This window comes from Magallana gigas, chromosome 8, assembly GCF_963853765.1.
Source record: "Magallana gigas chromosome 8, xbMagGiga1.1, whole genome shotgun sequence".
NCBI lineage: Eukaryota > Metazoa > Mollusca > Bivalvia > Ostreida > Ostreidae > Magallana > Magallana gigas.
Genome location: NC_088860.1, coordinates 17,404,339 through 17,421,665, shown reverse-complemented (window position 1 = coordinate 17,421,665; position 17,327 = coordinate 17,404,339). Strand labels below are relative to the sequence as shown.

The following is a 17,327-nucleotide window of genomic DNA, read 5'->3' as shown; positions in this document are numbered from 1 at the left end:
CCAATGTTTCAGTGCATTACATATGTCCTTGTAAGCTTTTTTAATCAAGGACATATGTTTCAATAACATACTTAGTTTCTTGTTTGATCTCAAGACTCTTTAAAGTTAATAACAGCCTTTCTTTCAATATTGTAAAATTGTTGCATTTCATGGAATATTCCTTGCGATTTTTTATTAGAGGCAAATTAATGGTTGTTATATATCATTTTACGTTCATCCTATTGAACACATGTTTAACATTACCTTGATCTTTGTTACACAAGTCTCCAGTACAACACAGGGTACAGTCGTGATCTTTCTTGTCACATTTAGGCTTACAGTCTTTTGTCTTCTTGCATTTCTTCTCGATGTCAGCTCCATTCCGTTTGATCTTGGTTTCACAGGACTGTAACAAATATGGTAAGAAGCATTAAATCGTATCTAGATTTTTCAGCTTCTTCAAAATTGTTTCAAAATCAATTTTCCTGTCGCCATATTAATTACCAGTTCGTCCTTTTTACATGTTTCGGTCTTCGTGCAATCGCTGTTCTTTTTCCCTTTGCAATAGTAGCATCTCATCACTGAAAAGAAAAACATCATGTCAATTATGACCGGTCCTACAACCCTACAAAGCTTTACAGCAAAATTCATTCTAACTGGGGTAACATTTCTGACCGTTTGTAGCGCAGGCATTTGTGTTACAGTCTTCCTCTTCTGTAGAATCGTCAGAGCATGGAATGTCACCCGTCGATGCACACTCTCTGTTCCTGCTTCGCTTGCCTCCTCCACACGCTTTGCTACAAGCTGACCATGCACCCCAGTTCTTGAACTCAGCATAACCTACATGCAATTAGATCAAACGTTCTACTTTGGAGTCAATCTTTAAAGACATCGCAACATTTTGAGAATTTAATGGTGACACTGCAATTCACAAACATTGTTTAACATATTCATTCTACATAACATTTTATAATCTTGTATTGTAGCAATTTTGGATTTTTTCTCTCGAAAATTATTATTCTTTTTAATTATTGTCCTCATTATGACCAAAGTTCTATACATTTGTAACTTTTCTAACAAAATCAGTAAATAGCCAATGTTTCAGTGCATTACTTATGTCCTTGTAAGCTTTTTTAATCAAGGACATATGTTTCAATAACATACTTAGTTTCTTGTTTGATCTCAAGACTCTTTAAAGTTAATAACAGCCTTTCTTTCAATATTGTAAAATTGTTGCATTTCATTGAATATTCCTTGCAATTTTTTTTATTAGGGACAAATTAATGGCTGTTATACATGATTTTATGTTCATCCTATTGAACACATGTTTAACATTACCTTGATCTTTGTTACACAAGTCTCCAGTACAACACAGGGTACAGTCGTGATCTTTCTTGTCACATTTAGGCTTACAGTCTTTTGTCTTCTTGCATTTCTTCTCGATGTCAGCTCCATTCCGTTTGATCTTGGTTTCACAGGACTGTAACAAATATGGTAAGAAGCATTAAATCGTATCTAGATTTTTCAGCTTCTTCAAAACTGTTTCACAATCAGTTTTCCTGTCGCCATATTAATTACCAGTTCGTCCTTTTTACATGTTTCGGTCTTCGTGCAATCGCTGTTCTTTTTCCCTTTGCAATAGTAGCATCTCATCACTGAAAAGAAAAACATCATGTCAATTATGACCGGTCCTACAACCCTACAAAGCTTTACAGCAAAATTCATTCTAACTGGGGTAACATTTCTGACCGTTTGTAGCGCAGGCATTTGTGTTACAGTCTTCCTCTTCTGTAGAATCGTCAGAGCATGGAATGTCACCCGTCGATGCACACTCTCTGTTCCTGCTTCGCTTGCCTCCTCCACACGCTTTGCTACAAGCTGACCATGCACCCCAGTTCTTGAACTCAGCATAACCTACATGCAATTAGATCAAACGTTCTATTTTGGAATTAATCTTTAAAGACATCGCAACATTTTGAGAATTTAATGGTGACACTGCAATTCACAAACATTGTTTAGCATATTCATTCTACATAGCATTTTATAATCTGTTATTGTATTAATTTTGGATTTTTTCTCTCGAAAATTATTATTTTTTTTAATAATTGTCCTCATCATGACCAAAGTCCTTTTTACATTTGTAACTTTTCTAACAAAATCAGTAAATAGCCAATGTTTCAGTGCATTACATATGTCCTTGTAAGCTTTTTTAATCAAGGACATATGTTTCAATAACATACTTAGTTTCTTGTTTGATCTCAAGACTCTTTAAAGTTAATAACAGCCTTTCTTTCAATATTGTAAAATTGTTTCATTTCATTGAATATTCCTTGCAATTTTTTTTATTAGGGACAAATTAATGGCTGTTATACATGATTTTATGTTCATCCTATTGAACACATGTTTAACATTACCTTGATTTTTGTTACACAAGTCTCCAGTACAACACAGGGTACAGTCGTGATCTTTCTTGTCACATTTAGGCTTACAGTCTTTTGTCTTCTTGCATTTCTTCTCGATGTCGGCTCCATTCCGTTTGATCTTGGTTTCACAGGACTGTAACAAATATGGTAAGAAGCATTAAATCGTATCTAGATTTTTCAGCTTCTTCAAAACTGTTTCACAATCAGTTTTCATGTCGCCATATTAATTACCAGTTCGTCGTTTTTACATGTTTCGGTCTTCGTGCAATCGCTGTTCTTTTTCCCTTTGCAATAGTAGCATCTCATCACTGAAAAGAAAAACATCATGTCAATTATGACCGGTCCTACAACCCTACAAAGCTTTACAGCAAAATTCATTCTAACTGGGGTAACATTTCTGACCGTTTGTAGCGCAGGCATTTGTGTTACAGTCTTCCTCTTCTGTAGAATCGTCAGAGCATGGAATGTCACCCGTCGATGCACACTCTCTGTTCCTGCTTCGCTTGCCTCCTCCACACGCTTTGCTACAAGCTGACCATGCACCCCAGTTCTTGAACTCAGCATAACCTACATGCAATTAGATCAAACTTCCTACTTTGGAGTCAATCTTTAAAGACATTGCAACATTTTGAGAATTTAATGGTGACACTGCAATTCACAAACATTGTTTAGCATATTCATTCTACATAGCATTTTATAATCTGTTATTGTATTAATTTTGGATTTTTTCTCTCGAAAATTATTATTTTTTTTAATAATTGTCCTCATCATGACCAAAGTCCTTTTTACATTTGTAACTTTTCTAACAAAATCAGTAAATAGCCAATGTTTCAGTGCATTACATATGTCCTTGTAAGCTTTTTTAATCAAGGACATATGTTTCAATAACATACTTAGTTTCTTGTTTGATCTCAAGACTCTTTAAAGTTAATAACAGCCTTTCTTTCAATATTGTAAAATTGTTGCATTTCATTGAATATTCCTTGCAATTTTTTTTATTAGGGACAAATTAATGGCTGTTATATATGATTTTATGTTCATCCTATTGAACACATGTTTAACATTACCTTGATCTTTGTTACACAAGTCTCCAGTACAACACAGGGTACAGTCGTGATCTTTCTTGTCACATTTAGGCTTACAGTCTTTTGTCTTCTTGCATTTCTTCTCGATGTCGGCTCCATTCCGTTTGATCTTGGTTTCACAGGACTGTAACAAATATGGTAAGAAGCATTAAATCGTATCTAGATTTTTCAGCTTCTTCAAAATTGTTTCAAAATCAATTTTCCTGTCGCCATATTAATTACCAGTTCGTCGTTTTTACATGTTTCGGTCTTCGTGCAATCGCTGTTCTTTTTCCCTTTGCAATAGTAGCATCTCATCACTGAAAAGAAAAACATCATGTCAATTATGACCGGTCCGACAACCCTACAAAGCTTTACAGCAAAATTCATTCTAACTGGGGTAACATTTCTGACCGTTTGTAGCGCAGGCATTTGTGTTACAGTCTTCCTCTTCTGTAGAATCGTCAGAGCATGGAATGTCACCCGTCGATGCACACTCTCTGTTCCTGCTTCGCTTGCCTCCTCCACACGCTTTGCTACAAGCTGACCATGCACCCCAGTTCTTGAACTCAGCATAACCTACATGCAATTAGATCAAACGTTCTACTTTGGAGTCAATCTTTAAAGACATCGCAACATTTTGAGAATTTAATGGTGACACTGCAATTCACAAACATTGTTTAACATATTCATTCTACATAAAATTTTATAATCTGTTATTGTAGCAATTTTGGATTTTTTCTCTCGAAAATTATTTTTTTTTTTAATTATTGTCCTCATTATGACCAAAGTTCTATACATTAGTAACTTTTCTAACAAAATCAGTAAATAGCCAATGTTTCAGTGCATTACTTATGTCCTTGTAAGCTTTTTTAATCAAGGACATATGTTTCAATAACATACTTAGTTTCTTGTTTGATCTCAAGACTCTTTAAAGTTAATAACAGCCTTTCTTTCAATATTGTAAAATTGTTGCATTTCATTGAATATTCCTTGCAATTTTTTTTATTAGGGACAAATTAATGGCTGTTATATATGATTTTATGTTCATCCTATTGAACACATGTTTAACATTACCTTGATCTTTGTTACACAAGTCTCCAGTACAACACAGGGTACAGTCGTGATCTTTCTTGTCACATTTAGGCTTACAGTCTTTTGTCTTCTTGCATTTCTTCTCGATGTCAGCTCCATTCCGTTTGATCTTGGTTTCACAGGACTGTAACAAATATGGTAAGAAGCATTAAATCGTATCTAGATTTTTCAGCTTCTTCAAAAGTGTTTCACAATCAATTTTCCTGTCGCCATATTAATTACCAGTTCGTCCTTTTTACATGTTTCGGTCTTCGTGCAATCGCTGTTCTTTTTCCCTTTGCAATAGTAGCATCTCATCACTGAAAAGAAAAACATCATGTCAATTATGACCGGTCCGACAACCCTACAAAGCTTTACAGCAAAATTCATTCTAACTGGGGTAACATTTCTGACCGTTTGTAGCGCAGGCATTTGTGTTACAGTCTTCCTCTTCTGTAGAATCGTCAGAGCATGGAATGTCACCCGTCGATGCACACTCTCTGTTCCTGCTTCGCTTGCCTCCTCCACACGCTTTGCTACAAGCTGACCATGCACCCCAGTTCTTGAACTCAGCATAACCTACATGCAATTAGATCAAACTTCCTACTTTGGAGTCAATCTTTAAAGACATTGCAACATTTTGGGAATTTAATCGTGACACTGCAATTCACAAACATTCTTTATCAAATTCATTCAACATAACATTTTATAATCTGTTATTGTAGCCATTTTACATTTTTTCTAACAAAATCAGTAAATAGCCAATGTTTCAGTGCATTACTTATGTCCTTGTAAGCTTTTTTAATCAAGGACATATGTTTCAATAACATACTTAGTTTCTTGTTTGATCTCAAGACTCTTTAAAGTTAATAACAGCCTTTCTTTCAATATTGTAAAATTGTTGCATTTCATTGAATATTCCTTGCAATTTTTTTTATTAGGGACAAATTAATGGCTGTTATATATGATTTTATGTTCATCCTATTGAACACATGTTTAACATTACCTTGATCTTTGTTACACAAGTCTCCAGTACAACACAGGGTACAGTCGTGATCTTTCTTGTCACATTTAGGCTTACAGTCTTTTGTCTTCTTGCATTTCTTCTCGATGTCAGCTCCATTCCGTTTGATCTTGGTTTCACAGGACTGTAACAAATATGGTAAGAAGCATTAAATCGTATCTAGATTTTTCAGCTTCTTCAAAAGTGTTTCACAATCAATTTTCCTGTCGCCATATTAATTACCAGTTCGTCCTTTTTACATGTTTCGGTCTTCGTGCAATCGCTGTTCTTTTTCCCTTTGCAATAGTAGCATCTCATCACTGAAAAGAAAAACATCATGTCAATTATGACCGGTCCGACAACCCTACAAAGCTTTACAGCAAAATTCATTCTAACTGGGGTAACATTTCTGACCGTTTGTAGCGCAGGCATTTGTGTTACAGTCTTCCTCTTCTGTAGAATCGTCAGAGCATGGAATGTCACCCGTCGATGCACACTCTCTGTTCCTGCTTCGCTTGCCTCCTCCACACGCTTTGCTACAAGCTGACCATGCACCCCAGTTCTTGAACTCAGCATAACCTACATGCAATTAGATCAAACGTTCTATTTTGGAATTAATCTTTAAAGACATCGCAACATTTTGAGAATTTAATGGTGACACTGCAATTCACAAACATTGTTTAGCATATTCATTCTACATAGCATTTTATAATCTGTTATTGTATTAATTTTGGATTTTTTCTCTCGAAAATTATTATTTTTTTTAATAATTGTCCTCATCATGACCAAAGTCCTTTTTACATTTGTAACTTTTCTAACAAAATCAGTAAATAGCCAATGTTTCAGTGCATTACATATGTCCATGTAAGCTTTTTTAATCAAGGACATATGTTTCAATAACATACTTAGTTTCTTGTTTGATCTCAAGACTCTTTAAAGTTAATAACAGCCTTTCTTTCAATATTGTAAAATTGTTGCATTTCATTGAATATTCCTTGCAATTTTTTTTATTAGGGACAAATTAATGGCTGTTATACATGATTTTATGTTCATCCTATTGAACACATGTTTAACATTACCTTGATTTTTGTTACACAAGTCTCCAGTACAACACAGGGTACAGTCGTGATCTTTCTTGTCACATTTAGGCTTACAGTCTTTTGTCTTCTTGCATTTCTTCTCGATGTCGGCTCCATTCCGTTTGATCTTGGTTTCACAGGACTGTAACAAATATGGTAAGAAGCATTAAATCGTATCTAGATTTTTCAGCTTCTTCAAAACTGTTTCACAATCAGTTTTCATGTCGCCATATTAATTACCAGTTCGTCGTTTTTACATGTTTCGGTCTTCGTGCAATCGCTGTTCTTTTTCCCTTTGCAATAGTAGCATCTCATCACTGAAAAGAAAAACATCATGTCAATTATGACCGGTCCTACAACCCTACAAAGCTTTACAGCAAAATTCATTCTAACTGGGGTAACATTTCTGACCGTTTGTAGCGCAGGCATTTGTGTTACAGTCTTCCTCTTCTGTAGAATCGTCAGAGCATGGAATGTCACCCGTCGATGCACACTCTCTGTTCCTGCTTCGCTTGCCTCCTCCACACGCTTTGCTACAAGCTGACCATGCACCCCAGTTCTTGAACTCAGCATAACCTACATGCAATTAGATCAAACTTCCTACTTTGGAGTCAATCTTTAAAGACATTGCAACATTTTGAGAATTTAATGGTGACACTGCAATTCACAAACATTGTTTAGCATATTCATTCTACATAGCATTTTATAATCTGTTATTGTATTAATTTTGGATTTTTTCTCTCGAAAATTATTATTTTTTTTAATAATTGTCCTCATCATGACCAAAGTCCTTTTTACATTTGTAACTTTTCTAACAAAATCAGTAAATAGCCAATGTTTCAGTGCATTACATATGTCCTTGTAAGCTTTTTTAATCAAGGACATATGTTTCAATAACATACTTAGTTTCTTGTTTGATCTCAAGACTCTTTAAAGTTAATAACAGCCTTTCTTTCAATATTGTAAAATTGTTGCATTTCATTGAATATTCCTTGCAATTTTTTTTATTAGGGACAAATTAATGGCTGTTATATATGATTTTATGTTCATCCTATTGAACACATGTTTAACATTACCTTGATCTTTGTTACACAAGTCTCCAGTACAACACAGGGTACAGTCGTGATCTTTCTTGTCACATTTAGGCTTACAGTCTTTTGTCTTCTTGCATTTCTTCTCGATGTCGGCTCCATTCCGTTTGATCTTGGTTTCACAGGACTGTAACAAATATGGTAAGAAGCATTAAATCGTATCTAGATTTTTCAGCTTCTTCAAAATTGTTTCAAAATCAATTTTCCTGTCGCCATATTAATTACCAGTTCGTCGTTTTTACATGTTTCGGTCTTCGTGCAATCGCTGTTCTTTTTCCCTTTGCAATAGTAGCATCTCATCACTGAAAAGAAAAACATCATGTCAATTATGACCGGTCCGACAACCCTACAAAGCTTTACAGCAAAATTCATTCTAACTGGGGTAACATTTCTGACCGTTTGTAGCGCAGGCATTTGTGTTACAGTCTTCCTCTTCTGTAGAATCGTCAGAGCATGGAATGTCACCCGTCGATGCACACTCTCTGTTCCTGCTTCGCTTGCCTCCTCCACACGCTTTGCTACAAGCTGACCATGCACCCCAGTTCTTGAACTCAGCATAACCTACATGCAATTAGATCAAACTTCCTACTTTGGAGTCAATCTTTAAAGACATTGCAACATTTTGAGAATTTAATCGTGACACTGCAATTCACAAACATTCTTTATCAAATTCATTCAACATAACATTTTATAATCTGTTATTGTAGCCATTTTACATTTTTTCTTTTGAAAATTCATTATTTTTTTTAATAATTGTCCTCATCATGACCAAAGTCCTTTTTACATTTGTAACTTTTCTAACAAAATCAGTAAATAGCCAATGTTTCAGTGCATTACATATGTCCTTGTAAGCTTTTTTAATCAAGGACATATGTTTCAATAACATACTTAGTTTCTTGTTTGATCTCAAGACTCTTTAAAGTTAATAACAGCCTTTCTTTCAATATTGTAAAATTGTTGCATTTCATTGAATATTCCTTGCAATTTTTTTTATTAGGGACAAATTAATGGCTGTTATATATGATTTTATGTTCATCCTATTGAACACATGTTTAACATTACCTTGATCTTTGTTACACAAGTCTCCAGTACAACACAGGGTACAGTCGTGATCTTTCTTGTCACATTTAGGCTTACAGTCTTTTGTCTTCTTGCATTTCTTCTCGATGTCAGCTCCATTCCGTTTGATCTTGGTTTCACAGGACTGTAACAAATATGGTAAGAAGCATTAAATCGTATCTAGATTTTTCAGCTTCTTCAAAATTGTTTCAAAATCAATTTTCCTGTCGCCATATTAATTACCAGTTCGTCGTTTTTACATGTTTCGGTCTTCGTGCAATCGCTGTTCTTTTTCCCTTTGCAATAGTAGCATCTCATCACTGAAAAGAAAAACATCATGTCAATTATGACCGGTCCGACAACCCTACAAAGCTTTACAGCAAAATTCATTCTAACTGGGGTAACATTTCTGACCGTTTGTAGCGCAGGCATTTGTGTTACAGTCTTCCTCTTCTGTAGAATCGTCAGAGCATGGAATGTCACCCGTCGATGCACACTCTCTGTTCCTGCTTCGCTTGCCTCCTCCACACGCTTTGCTACAAGCTGACCATGCACCCCAGTTCTTGAACTCAGCATAACCTACATGCAATTAGATCAAACTTCCTACTTTGGAGTCAATCTTTAAAGACATTGCAACATTTTGAGAATTTAATCGTGACACTGCAATTCACAAACATTCTTTATCAAATTCATTCAACATAACATTTTATAATCTGTTATTGTAGCCATTTTACATTTTTTCTTTTGAAAATTCATTATTTTTTTTAATAATTGTCCTCATCATGACCAAAGTCCTTTTTACATTTGTAACTTTTCTAACAAAATCAGTAAATAGCCAATGTTTCAGTGCATTACATATGTCCTTGTAAGCTTTTTTAATCAAGGACATATGTTTCAATAACATACTTAGTTTCTTGTTTGATCTCAAGACTCTTTAAAGTTAATAACAGCCTTTCTTTCAATATTGTAAAATTGTTGCATTTCATTGAATATTCCTTGCAATTTTTTTTATTAGGGACAAATTAATGGCTGTTATATATGATTTTATGTTCATCCTATTGAACACATGTTTAACATTACCTTGATCTTTGTTACACAAGTCTCCAGTACAACACAGGGTACAGTCGTGATCTTTCTTGTCACATTTAGGCTTACAGTCTTTTGTCTTCTTGCATTTCTTCTCGATGTCAGCTCCATTCCGTTTGATCTTGGTTTCACAGGACTGTAACAAATATGGTAAGAAGCATTAAATCGTATCTAGATTTTTCAGCTTCTTCAAAACTGTTTCACAATCAATTTTCCTGTCGCCATATTAATTACCAGTTCGTCCTTTTTACATGTTTCGGTCTTCGTGCAATCGCTGTTCTTTTTCCCTTTGCAATAGTAGCATCTCATCACTGAAAAGAAAAACATCATGTCAATTATGACCGGTCCAACAACCCTACAAAGCTTTACAGCAAAATTCATTCTAACTGGGGTAACATTTCTGACCGTTTGTAGCGCAGGCATTTGTGTTACAGTCTTCCTCTTCTGTAGAATCGTCAGAGCATGGAATGTCACCCGTCGATGCACACTCTCTGTTCCTGCTTCGCTTGCCTCCTCCACACGCTTTGCTACAAGCTGACCATGCACCCCAGTTCTTGAACTCAGCATAACCTACATGCAATTAGATCAAACGTTCTACTTTGGAGTCAATCTTTAAAGACATCGCAACATTTTGAGAATTTAATGGTGACACTGCAATTCACAAACATTGTTTAACATATTCATTCTACATAAAATTTTATAATCTGTTATTGTAGCAATTTTGGATTTTTTCTCTCGAAAATTATTTTTTTTTTTAATTATTGTCCTCATTATGACCAAAGTTCTATACATTAGTAACTTTTCTAACAAAATCAGTAAATAGCCAATGTTTCAGTGCATTACTTATGTCCTTGTAAGCTTTTTTAATCAAGGACATATGTTTCAATAACATACTTAGTTTCTTGTTTGATCTCAAGACTCTTTAAAGTTAATAACAGCCTTTCTTTCAATATTGTAAAATTGTTGCATTTCATTGAATATTCCTTGCAATTTTTTTTATTAGGGACAAATTAATGGCTGTTATATATGATTTTATGTTCATCCTATTGAACACATGTTTAACATTACCTTGATCTTTGTTACACAAGTCTCCAGTACAACACAGGGTACAGTCGTGATCTTTCTTGTCACATTTAGGCTTACAGTCTTTTGTCTTCTTGCATTTCTTCTCGATGTCAGCTCCATTCCGTTTGATCTTGGTTTCACAGGACTGTAACAAATATGGTAAGAAGCATTAAATCGTATCTAGATTTTTCAGCTTCTTCAAAAGTGTTTCACAATCAATTTTCCTGTCGCCATATTAATTACCAGTTCGTCCTTTTTACATGTTTCGGTCTTCGTGCAATCGCTGTTCTTTTTCCCTTTGCAATAGTAGCATCTCATCACTGAAAAGAAAAACATCATGTCAATTATGACCGGTCCGACAACCCTACAAAGCTTTACAGCAAAATTCATTCTAACTGGGGTAACATTTCTGACCGTTTGTAGCGCAGGCATTTGTGTTACAGTCTTCCTCTTCTGTAGAATCGTCAGAGCATGGAATGTCACCCGTCGATGCACACTCTCTGTTCCTGCTTCGCTTGCCTCCTCCACACGCTTTGCTACAAGCTGACCATGCACCCCAGTTCTTGAACTCAGCATAACCTACATGCAATTAGATCAAACTTCCTACTTTGGAGTCAATCTTTAAAGACATTGCAACATTTTGGGAATTTAATCGTGACACTGCAATTCACAAACATTCTTTATCAAATTCATTCAACATAACATTTTATAATCTGTTATTGTAGCCATTTTACATTTTTTCTTTTGAAAATTCATTATCTTTTTTAATAATTGTCCTCATCATGACCAAAGTCCTTTTTACATTTGTAACTTTTCTAACAAAATCAGTAAATAGCCAATGTTTCAGTGCATTACATATGTCCTTGTAAGCTTTTTTAATCAAGGACATATGTTTCAATAACATACTTAGTTTCTTGTTTGATCTCAAGACTCTTTAATGTTAATAACAGCCTTTCTTTCAATATTGTAAAATTGTTGCATTTCATTGAATATTCCTTGCAATTTTTTTTATTAGGGACAAATTAATGGCTGTTATATATGATTTTATGTTCATCCTATTGAACACATGTTTAACATTACCTTGATCTTTGTTACACAAGTCTCCAGTACAACACAGGGTACAGTCGTGATCTTTCTTGTCACATTTAGGCTTACAGTCTTTTGTCTTCTTGCATTTCTTCTCGATGTCGGCTCCATTCCGTTTGATCTTGGTTTCACAGGACTGTAACAAATATGGTAAGAAGCATTAAATCGTATCTAGATTTTTCAGCTTCTTCAAAATTGTTTCAAAATCAATTTTCCTGTCGCCATATTAATTACCAGTTCGTCGTTTTTACATGTTTCGGTCTTCGTGCAATCGCTGTTCTTTTTCCCTTTGCAATAGTAGCATCTCATCACTGAAAAGAAAAACATCATGTCAATTATGACCGGTCCTACAACCCTACAAAGCTTTACAGCAAAATTCATTCTAACTGGGGTAACATTTCTGACCGTTTGTAGCGCAGGCATTTGTGTTACAGTCTTCCTCTTCTGTAGAATCGTCAGAGCATGGAATGTCACCCGTCGATGCACACTCTCTGTTCCTGCTTCGCTTGCCTCCTCCACACGCTTTGCTACAAGCTGACCATGCACCCCAGTTCTTGAACTCAGCATAACCTACATGCAATTAGATCAAACTTTCTACTTTGGAGTCAATCTTTAAAGACGTTGCAACATTTTGAGAATTTAATGGTGACACTGCAATTCGCAAACATTCTTTATCAAATTCATTCAACATAACATTTTATAATCTGTTATTGTAGCCATTTTACATTTTTTCTTTTGAAAATTCATTATTTTTTTTAATTATTGTCCTCATCATGACCAAAGTCCTTTTTACATTTGTAACTTTTCTAACAAAATCAGTAAATAGCCAATGTTTCAGTGCATTACATATGTCCTTGTAAGCTTTTTTAATCAAGGACATATGTTTCAATAACATACTTAGTTTCTTGTTTGATCTCAAGACTCTTTAAAGTTAATAACAGCCTTTCTTTCAATATTGTAAAATTGTTGCATTTCATTGAATATTCCTTGCAATTTTTTTTATTAGGGACAAATTAATGGCTGTTATATATGATTTTATGTTCATCCTATTGAACACATGTTTAACATTACCTTGATCTTTGTTACACAAGTCTCCAGTACAACACAGGGTACAGTCGTGATCTTTCTTGTCACATTTAGGCTTACAGTCTTTTGTCTTCTTGCATTTCTTCTCGATGTCAGCTCCATTCCGTTTGATCTTGGTTTCACAGGACTGTAACAAATATGGTAAGAAGCATTAAATCGTATCTAGATTTTTCAGCTTCTTCAAAAGTGTTTCACAATCAATTTTCCTGTCGCCATATTAATTACCAGTTCGTCCTTTTTACATGTTTCGGTCTTCGTGCAATCGCTGTTCTTTTTCCCTTTGCAATAGTAGCATCTCATCACTGAAAAGAAAAACATCATGTCAATTATGACCGGTCCGACAACCCTACAAAGCTTTACAGCAAAATTCATTCTAACTGGGGTAACATTTCTGACCGTTTGTAGCGCAGGCATTTGTGTTACAGTCTTCCTCTTCTGTAGAATCGTCAGAGCATGGAATGTCACCCGTCGATGCACACTCTCTGTTCCTGCTTCGCTTGCCTCCTCCACACGCTTTGCTACAAGCTGACCATGCACCCCAGTTCTTGAACTCAGCATAACCTACATGCAATTAGATCAAACGTTCTACTTTGGAGTCAATCTTTAAAGACATCGCAACATTTTGAGAATTTAATGGTGACACTGCAATTCACAAACATTGTTTAACATATTCATTCTACATAACATTTTATTATCTTGTATTGTAGCAATTTTGGATTTTTTCTCTCGAAAATTATTATTCTTTTTAATTATTGTCCTCATTATGACCAAAGTTCTATACATTTGTAACTTTTCTAACAAAATCAGTAAATAGCCAATGTTTCAGTGCATTACTTATGTCCTTGTAAGCTTTTTTTAATCAAGGACATATGTTTCAATAACATACTTAGTTTCTTGTTTGATCTCAAGACTCTTTAAAGTTAATAACAGCCTTTCTTTCAGTATTGTAAAATTGTTGCATTTCATTGAATATTCCTTGCAATTTTTTTTATTAGGGACAAATTAATGGCTGTTATACATGATTTTATGTTCATCCTATTGAACACATGTTTAACATTACCTTGGTCTTTGTTACACAAGTCTCCAGTACAACACAGGGTACAGTCGTGATCTTTCTTGTCACATTTAGGCTTACAGTCTTTTGTCTTCTTGCATTTCTTCTCGATGTCGGCTCCATTCCGTTTGATCTTGGTTTCACAGGACTGTAACAAATATGGTAAGAAGCAATAAATCGTATTTTGATATTTCAGCTGATCAGAATTGTTTCACAATCAATTTTCTTGTCGCCATATTATATACCAGTTCGTCCTTTTTACATGTTTCGGTTTTCGTGCAATCGCTATTTTTTTTCCCTTTGCAATAGTAGCATCTCATCACTGAAAAGAAAAACATCATGTCAATTATGACCGGTCCGACAACCCTACAAAGCTTTACAGCAAAATTCATTCTAACTGGGGTAACATTTCTGACCGTTTGTAGCGCAGGCATTTGTGTTACAGTCTTCCTCTTCTGTAGAATCGTCAGAGCATGGAATATCACCCGTCGATGCACACTCTCTGTTCCTGCTTCGCTTGCCTCCTCCACACGCTTTGCTACAAGCTGACCATGCACCCCAGTTCTTGAACTCAGCATAACCTACATGCAATTAGATCAAAAGTTCTATGATGAAGTCAATCTTTAAAGACATCGCAACATTTTGATAATTCAAATCTTGACAGTAGAGTTGACAAACATTGTATAAATGTTCATTCTATATCTTGTTTTAAAACCCATAATTGCAGCAGGTGTTTGATATGCTTTTTACAATGACATTATAATTGTTCATTTTTGCCATCATCATTACAAAAATCTTTTACACATTTGAAAATCATCAAACAAAATGAATATAAAGTTCATGTTTCAATGCATTAAACACGTCCTTGTAAGATTTGTTAATTATAGACATAGAATGTATATTTCACTGATTTATTTAGTTTCTTGTTTCATTCACTCGAGTTTCATTAAAGTGAATAACAGCATATCTTTCAATTTTGTAGAATTCATTTGCATTTCATGAAACATTGTAATATATCATTTAAGTTCATCCAATTGAACACATTATTAACAATACCTTGGTCTTTGTTACACAAGTCTCCAGTACAACACAGGGTACAGTCGTGATCTTTCTTGTCACATTTAGGCTTACAGTCTTTTGTCTTCTTGCATTTCTTCTCGATGTCAGCTCCATTCCTTTTGATTTTGGTTTCACAGGACTGTAACAAATATGGTAAGAAGCATTAAATCGTATCCTGCAATTTCAGCAGATCAGAATTGTTTCAAAAACTTTCTTGTCGCCATATTGATTACCAGTTCGTCCTTTTTACAAGTTTCGGTCTTCGTGCAATCGCTATTCTTTTTCCCTTTGCAATAGTAACATCTCATCCCTGCAATAAATCAAATTTCTATCTTGAAATCTTATTTGAGTAAGTGTCAACTCTTTAACAATATTTTCAGGAAAATCCTCACCAGTAGTAATGGAACAAGCCTGTGTATTACAGTCCTCCTCCTCTTTGCTTCCCCCACTGCATGGAATCGAGGTAGACGTACATGACCTGTTCCTGCTTCGTTTGCCTCCTCCACATTGCTTGCTACATGATGACCACTGTTGCCACGGTTCGAAATCTGCGTAACCTGAAAGCATTTGCTATGAGTATACCAATACTAATATAATTAATATGAGGCCAACAGAATGGAATTGTGCTAACAAAGAACAAATGTGTTGCTCCAGCATTACCTGAATCTTTGTTACAGAGATCCCCAGTACAACAAAAGTGACATTCAACAGCCCTCGCGTCACATCGAGTTTTACAACTGGAAGTCTTCTTGCATACTTTAGTGATCTCTGTTTTGTCTCGGTGCACCTTTGTTTCACAAGACTGAAAGAAAACGGATAATAAAACAATGCATACAAGTGTACTGCAATTTGTCATGAGTTGTTGTTAAGTTTAGTCTATGGCGTATTTGCGAAGAAACCCTTGCCTCTTCGTCTTTTTTGCAAGTTTCTATCTTCGAACAGTCAGTCTTCTTCTTGCCATAAGAACAAACGTAGCATCGATGACCTGCAAAAAATCAAATTTCGATATCGTTCATTTCCATTGTGCATAGCTCTTAGCGTTTGCGTTAACGGGTTATTTAATTTTTTCTACAATTATGGCTTTTTTCATGCCTCGCATGGGTCATAAAAGATATTTAAATCTTTGTATAGTAATAAATTATTGCATTAGTCATAGAGAGTAGGTAAAAGCAGCTATAAAACTATCTATATCGCAGTGAATTACAATCGGTTTGTGTAAGAAATAGAGGAAAATATAATCAGTGAATGTTTAAATATTTGAAGATCAAATTGTCTGTAAAAGCTCTAGATGCTGTCGAACTGGCTAAGTACGAACATTTTAAGGAGAAGAAAAGACACTTCAGGATAAATTCATATCCCCGTGACAGCTATTATTTTCCATCATTACCTGCCTGCAAACGGCTGTGGTCGATCGTAACTATGAACGAATGCCTTACAAAGATACAATTTGATTTTTGCAAATGCAAATTCATGATTGCTTTTTATTAAATTTCAATTAAGTACCCTTTCAATTGTATAATGATATGATGCGATAATCTTCCAAGTTACCGAATACTAATTAAAGGAATATGAAGGGAGCTCTCTCTCTCTCTCTCTCTCTCTCTCTCTCTCTCTCTCTCTCTCTCTCTCTCTCTGTCTCTCTCTCTCTCTCTCTCTTACCCCTGGTACTTTCTAGGAGACACAATAAGCTCAGCAAAATGAGACAGAGGGCGGCGCCTCTGGAGGAACACACTAAAATAAACAATAAACAGATGTATTTTACTAATTAACAATTTTTTTTATATTGTCAATGAGTCAATGACTAATTATAAGTCATATTGTTAACTTGTAAAAGACACAAAGATCCATAGCGTGGTGTCAATTCCTTGTAATAAAATTCATTCATTTAAGACTTTTGTCGTATCAAATATGTTCAATTGTATACAATTTTGCTTCTGCTGAATACAAACAGTTTGAAAGATGAATAGGTAATTTATATTAAAATATCAATGTAACGAAAAAGATTTTCATTTGTTTTCTATCAGTTCAAATCCATGAAACCTTGCTTCCGTCAAAATTGTGTGAAGGATTGTAAATAAACAAAAAAGATCCATTATTTATTTATAGAAAAAAAGAAAAA

At 34.8% G+C, this 17,327-nt stretch overlaps 1 protein-coding gene across 1 annotated transcript in view; it reads right to left on the bottom strand.

Moving 5' to 3' along the window:
- The window catches only part of LOC105324992 (SCO-spondin), a 36,914-nt gene that overhangs the window by 18,383 nt on the left and 1,204 nt on the right, over positions 1-17,327 (bottom strand). Inside the window, exons 2-48 of the mRNA XM_066069034.1 lie at positions 16,868-16,939; positions 16,114-16,193; positions 15,869-16,010; positions 15,601-15,765; positions 15,442-15,518; positions 15,201-15,347; positions 14,566-14,730; positions 14,156-14,297; positions 13,492-13,656; positions 13,321-13,397; positions 13,081-13,222; positions 12,415-12,579; positions 12,244-12,320; positions 12,004-12,145; positions 11,338-11,502; positions 11,167-11,243; positions 10,927-11,068; positions 10,264-10,428; positions 10,093-10,169; positions 9,853-9,994; positions 9,187-9,351; positions 9,016-9,092; positions 8,776-8,917; positions 8,110-8,274; positions 7,939-8,015; positions 7,699-7,840; positions 7,034-7,198; positions 6,863-6,939; positions 6,623-6,764; positions 5,958-6,122; positions 5,787-5,863; positions 5,547-5,688; positions 4,955-5,119; positions 4,784-4,860; positions 4,544-4,685; positions 3,881-4,045; positions 3,710-3,786; positions 3,470-3,611; positions 2,805-2,969; positions 2,634-2,710; positions 2,394-2,535; positions 1,729-1,893; positions 1,558-1,634; positions 1,318-1,459; positions 655-819; positions 484-560; positions 244-385 (exon numbers count right to left, since the gene is read on the bottom strand). Of these exons, the coding sequence (XP_065925106.1) occupies positions 244-385; positions 484-560; positions 655-819; positions 1,318-1,459; positions 1,558-1,634; positions 1,729-1,893; positions 2,394-2,535; positions 2,634-2,710; positions 2,805-2,969; positions 3,470-3,611; positions 3,710-3,786; positions 3,881-4,045; positions 4,544-4,685; positions 4,784-4,860; positions 4,955-5,119; positions 5,547-5,688; positions 5,787-5,863; positions 5,958-6,122; positions 6,623-6,764; positions 6,863-6,939; positions 7,034-7,198; positions 7,699-7,840; positions 7,939-8,015; positions 8,110-8,274; positions 8,776-8,917; positions 9,016-9,092; positions 9,187-9,351; positions 9,853-9,994; positions 10,093-10,169; positions 10,264-10,428; positions 10,927-11,068; positions 11,167-11,243; positions 11,338-11,502; positions 12,004-12,145; positions 12,244-12,320; positions 12,415-12,579; positions 13,081-13,222; positions 13,321-13,397; positions 13,492-13,656; positions 14,156-14,297; positions 14,566-14,730; positions 15,201-15,347; positions 15,442-15,518; positions 15,601-15,765; positions 15,869-16,010; positions 16,114-16,193; positions 16,868-16,939 (5,982 nt within the window). The remainder of the gene's footprint in view (positions 1-243; positions 386-483; positions 561-654; positions 820-1,317; positions 1,460-1,557; positions 1,635-1,728; positions 1,894-2,393; positions 2,536-2,633; positions 2,711-2,804; positions 2,970-3,469; positions 3,612-3,709; positions 3,787-3,880; positions 4,046-4,543; positions 4,686-4,783; positions 4,861-4,954; positions 5,120-5,546; positions 5,689-5,786; positions 5,864-5,957; positions 6,123-6,622; positions 6,765-6,862; positions 6,940-7,033; positions 7,199-7,698; positions 7,841-7,938; positions 8,016-8,109; positions 8,275-8,775; positions 8,918-9,015; positions 9,093-9,186; positions 9,352-9,852; positions 9,995-10,092; positions 10,170-10,263; positions 10,429-10,926; positions 11,069-11,166; positions 11,244-11,337; positions 11,503-12,003; positions 12,146-12,243; positions 12,321-12,414; positions 12,580-13,080; positions 13,223-13,320; positions 13,398-13,491; positions 13,657-14,155; positions 14,298-14,565; positions 14,731-15,200; positions 15,348-15,441; positions 15,519-15,600; positions 15,766-15,868; positions 16,011-16,113; positions 16,194-16,867; positions 16,940-17,327) is intronic.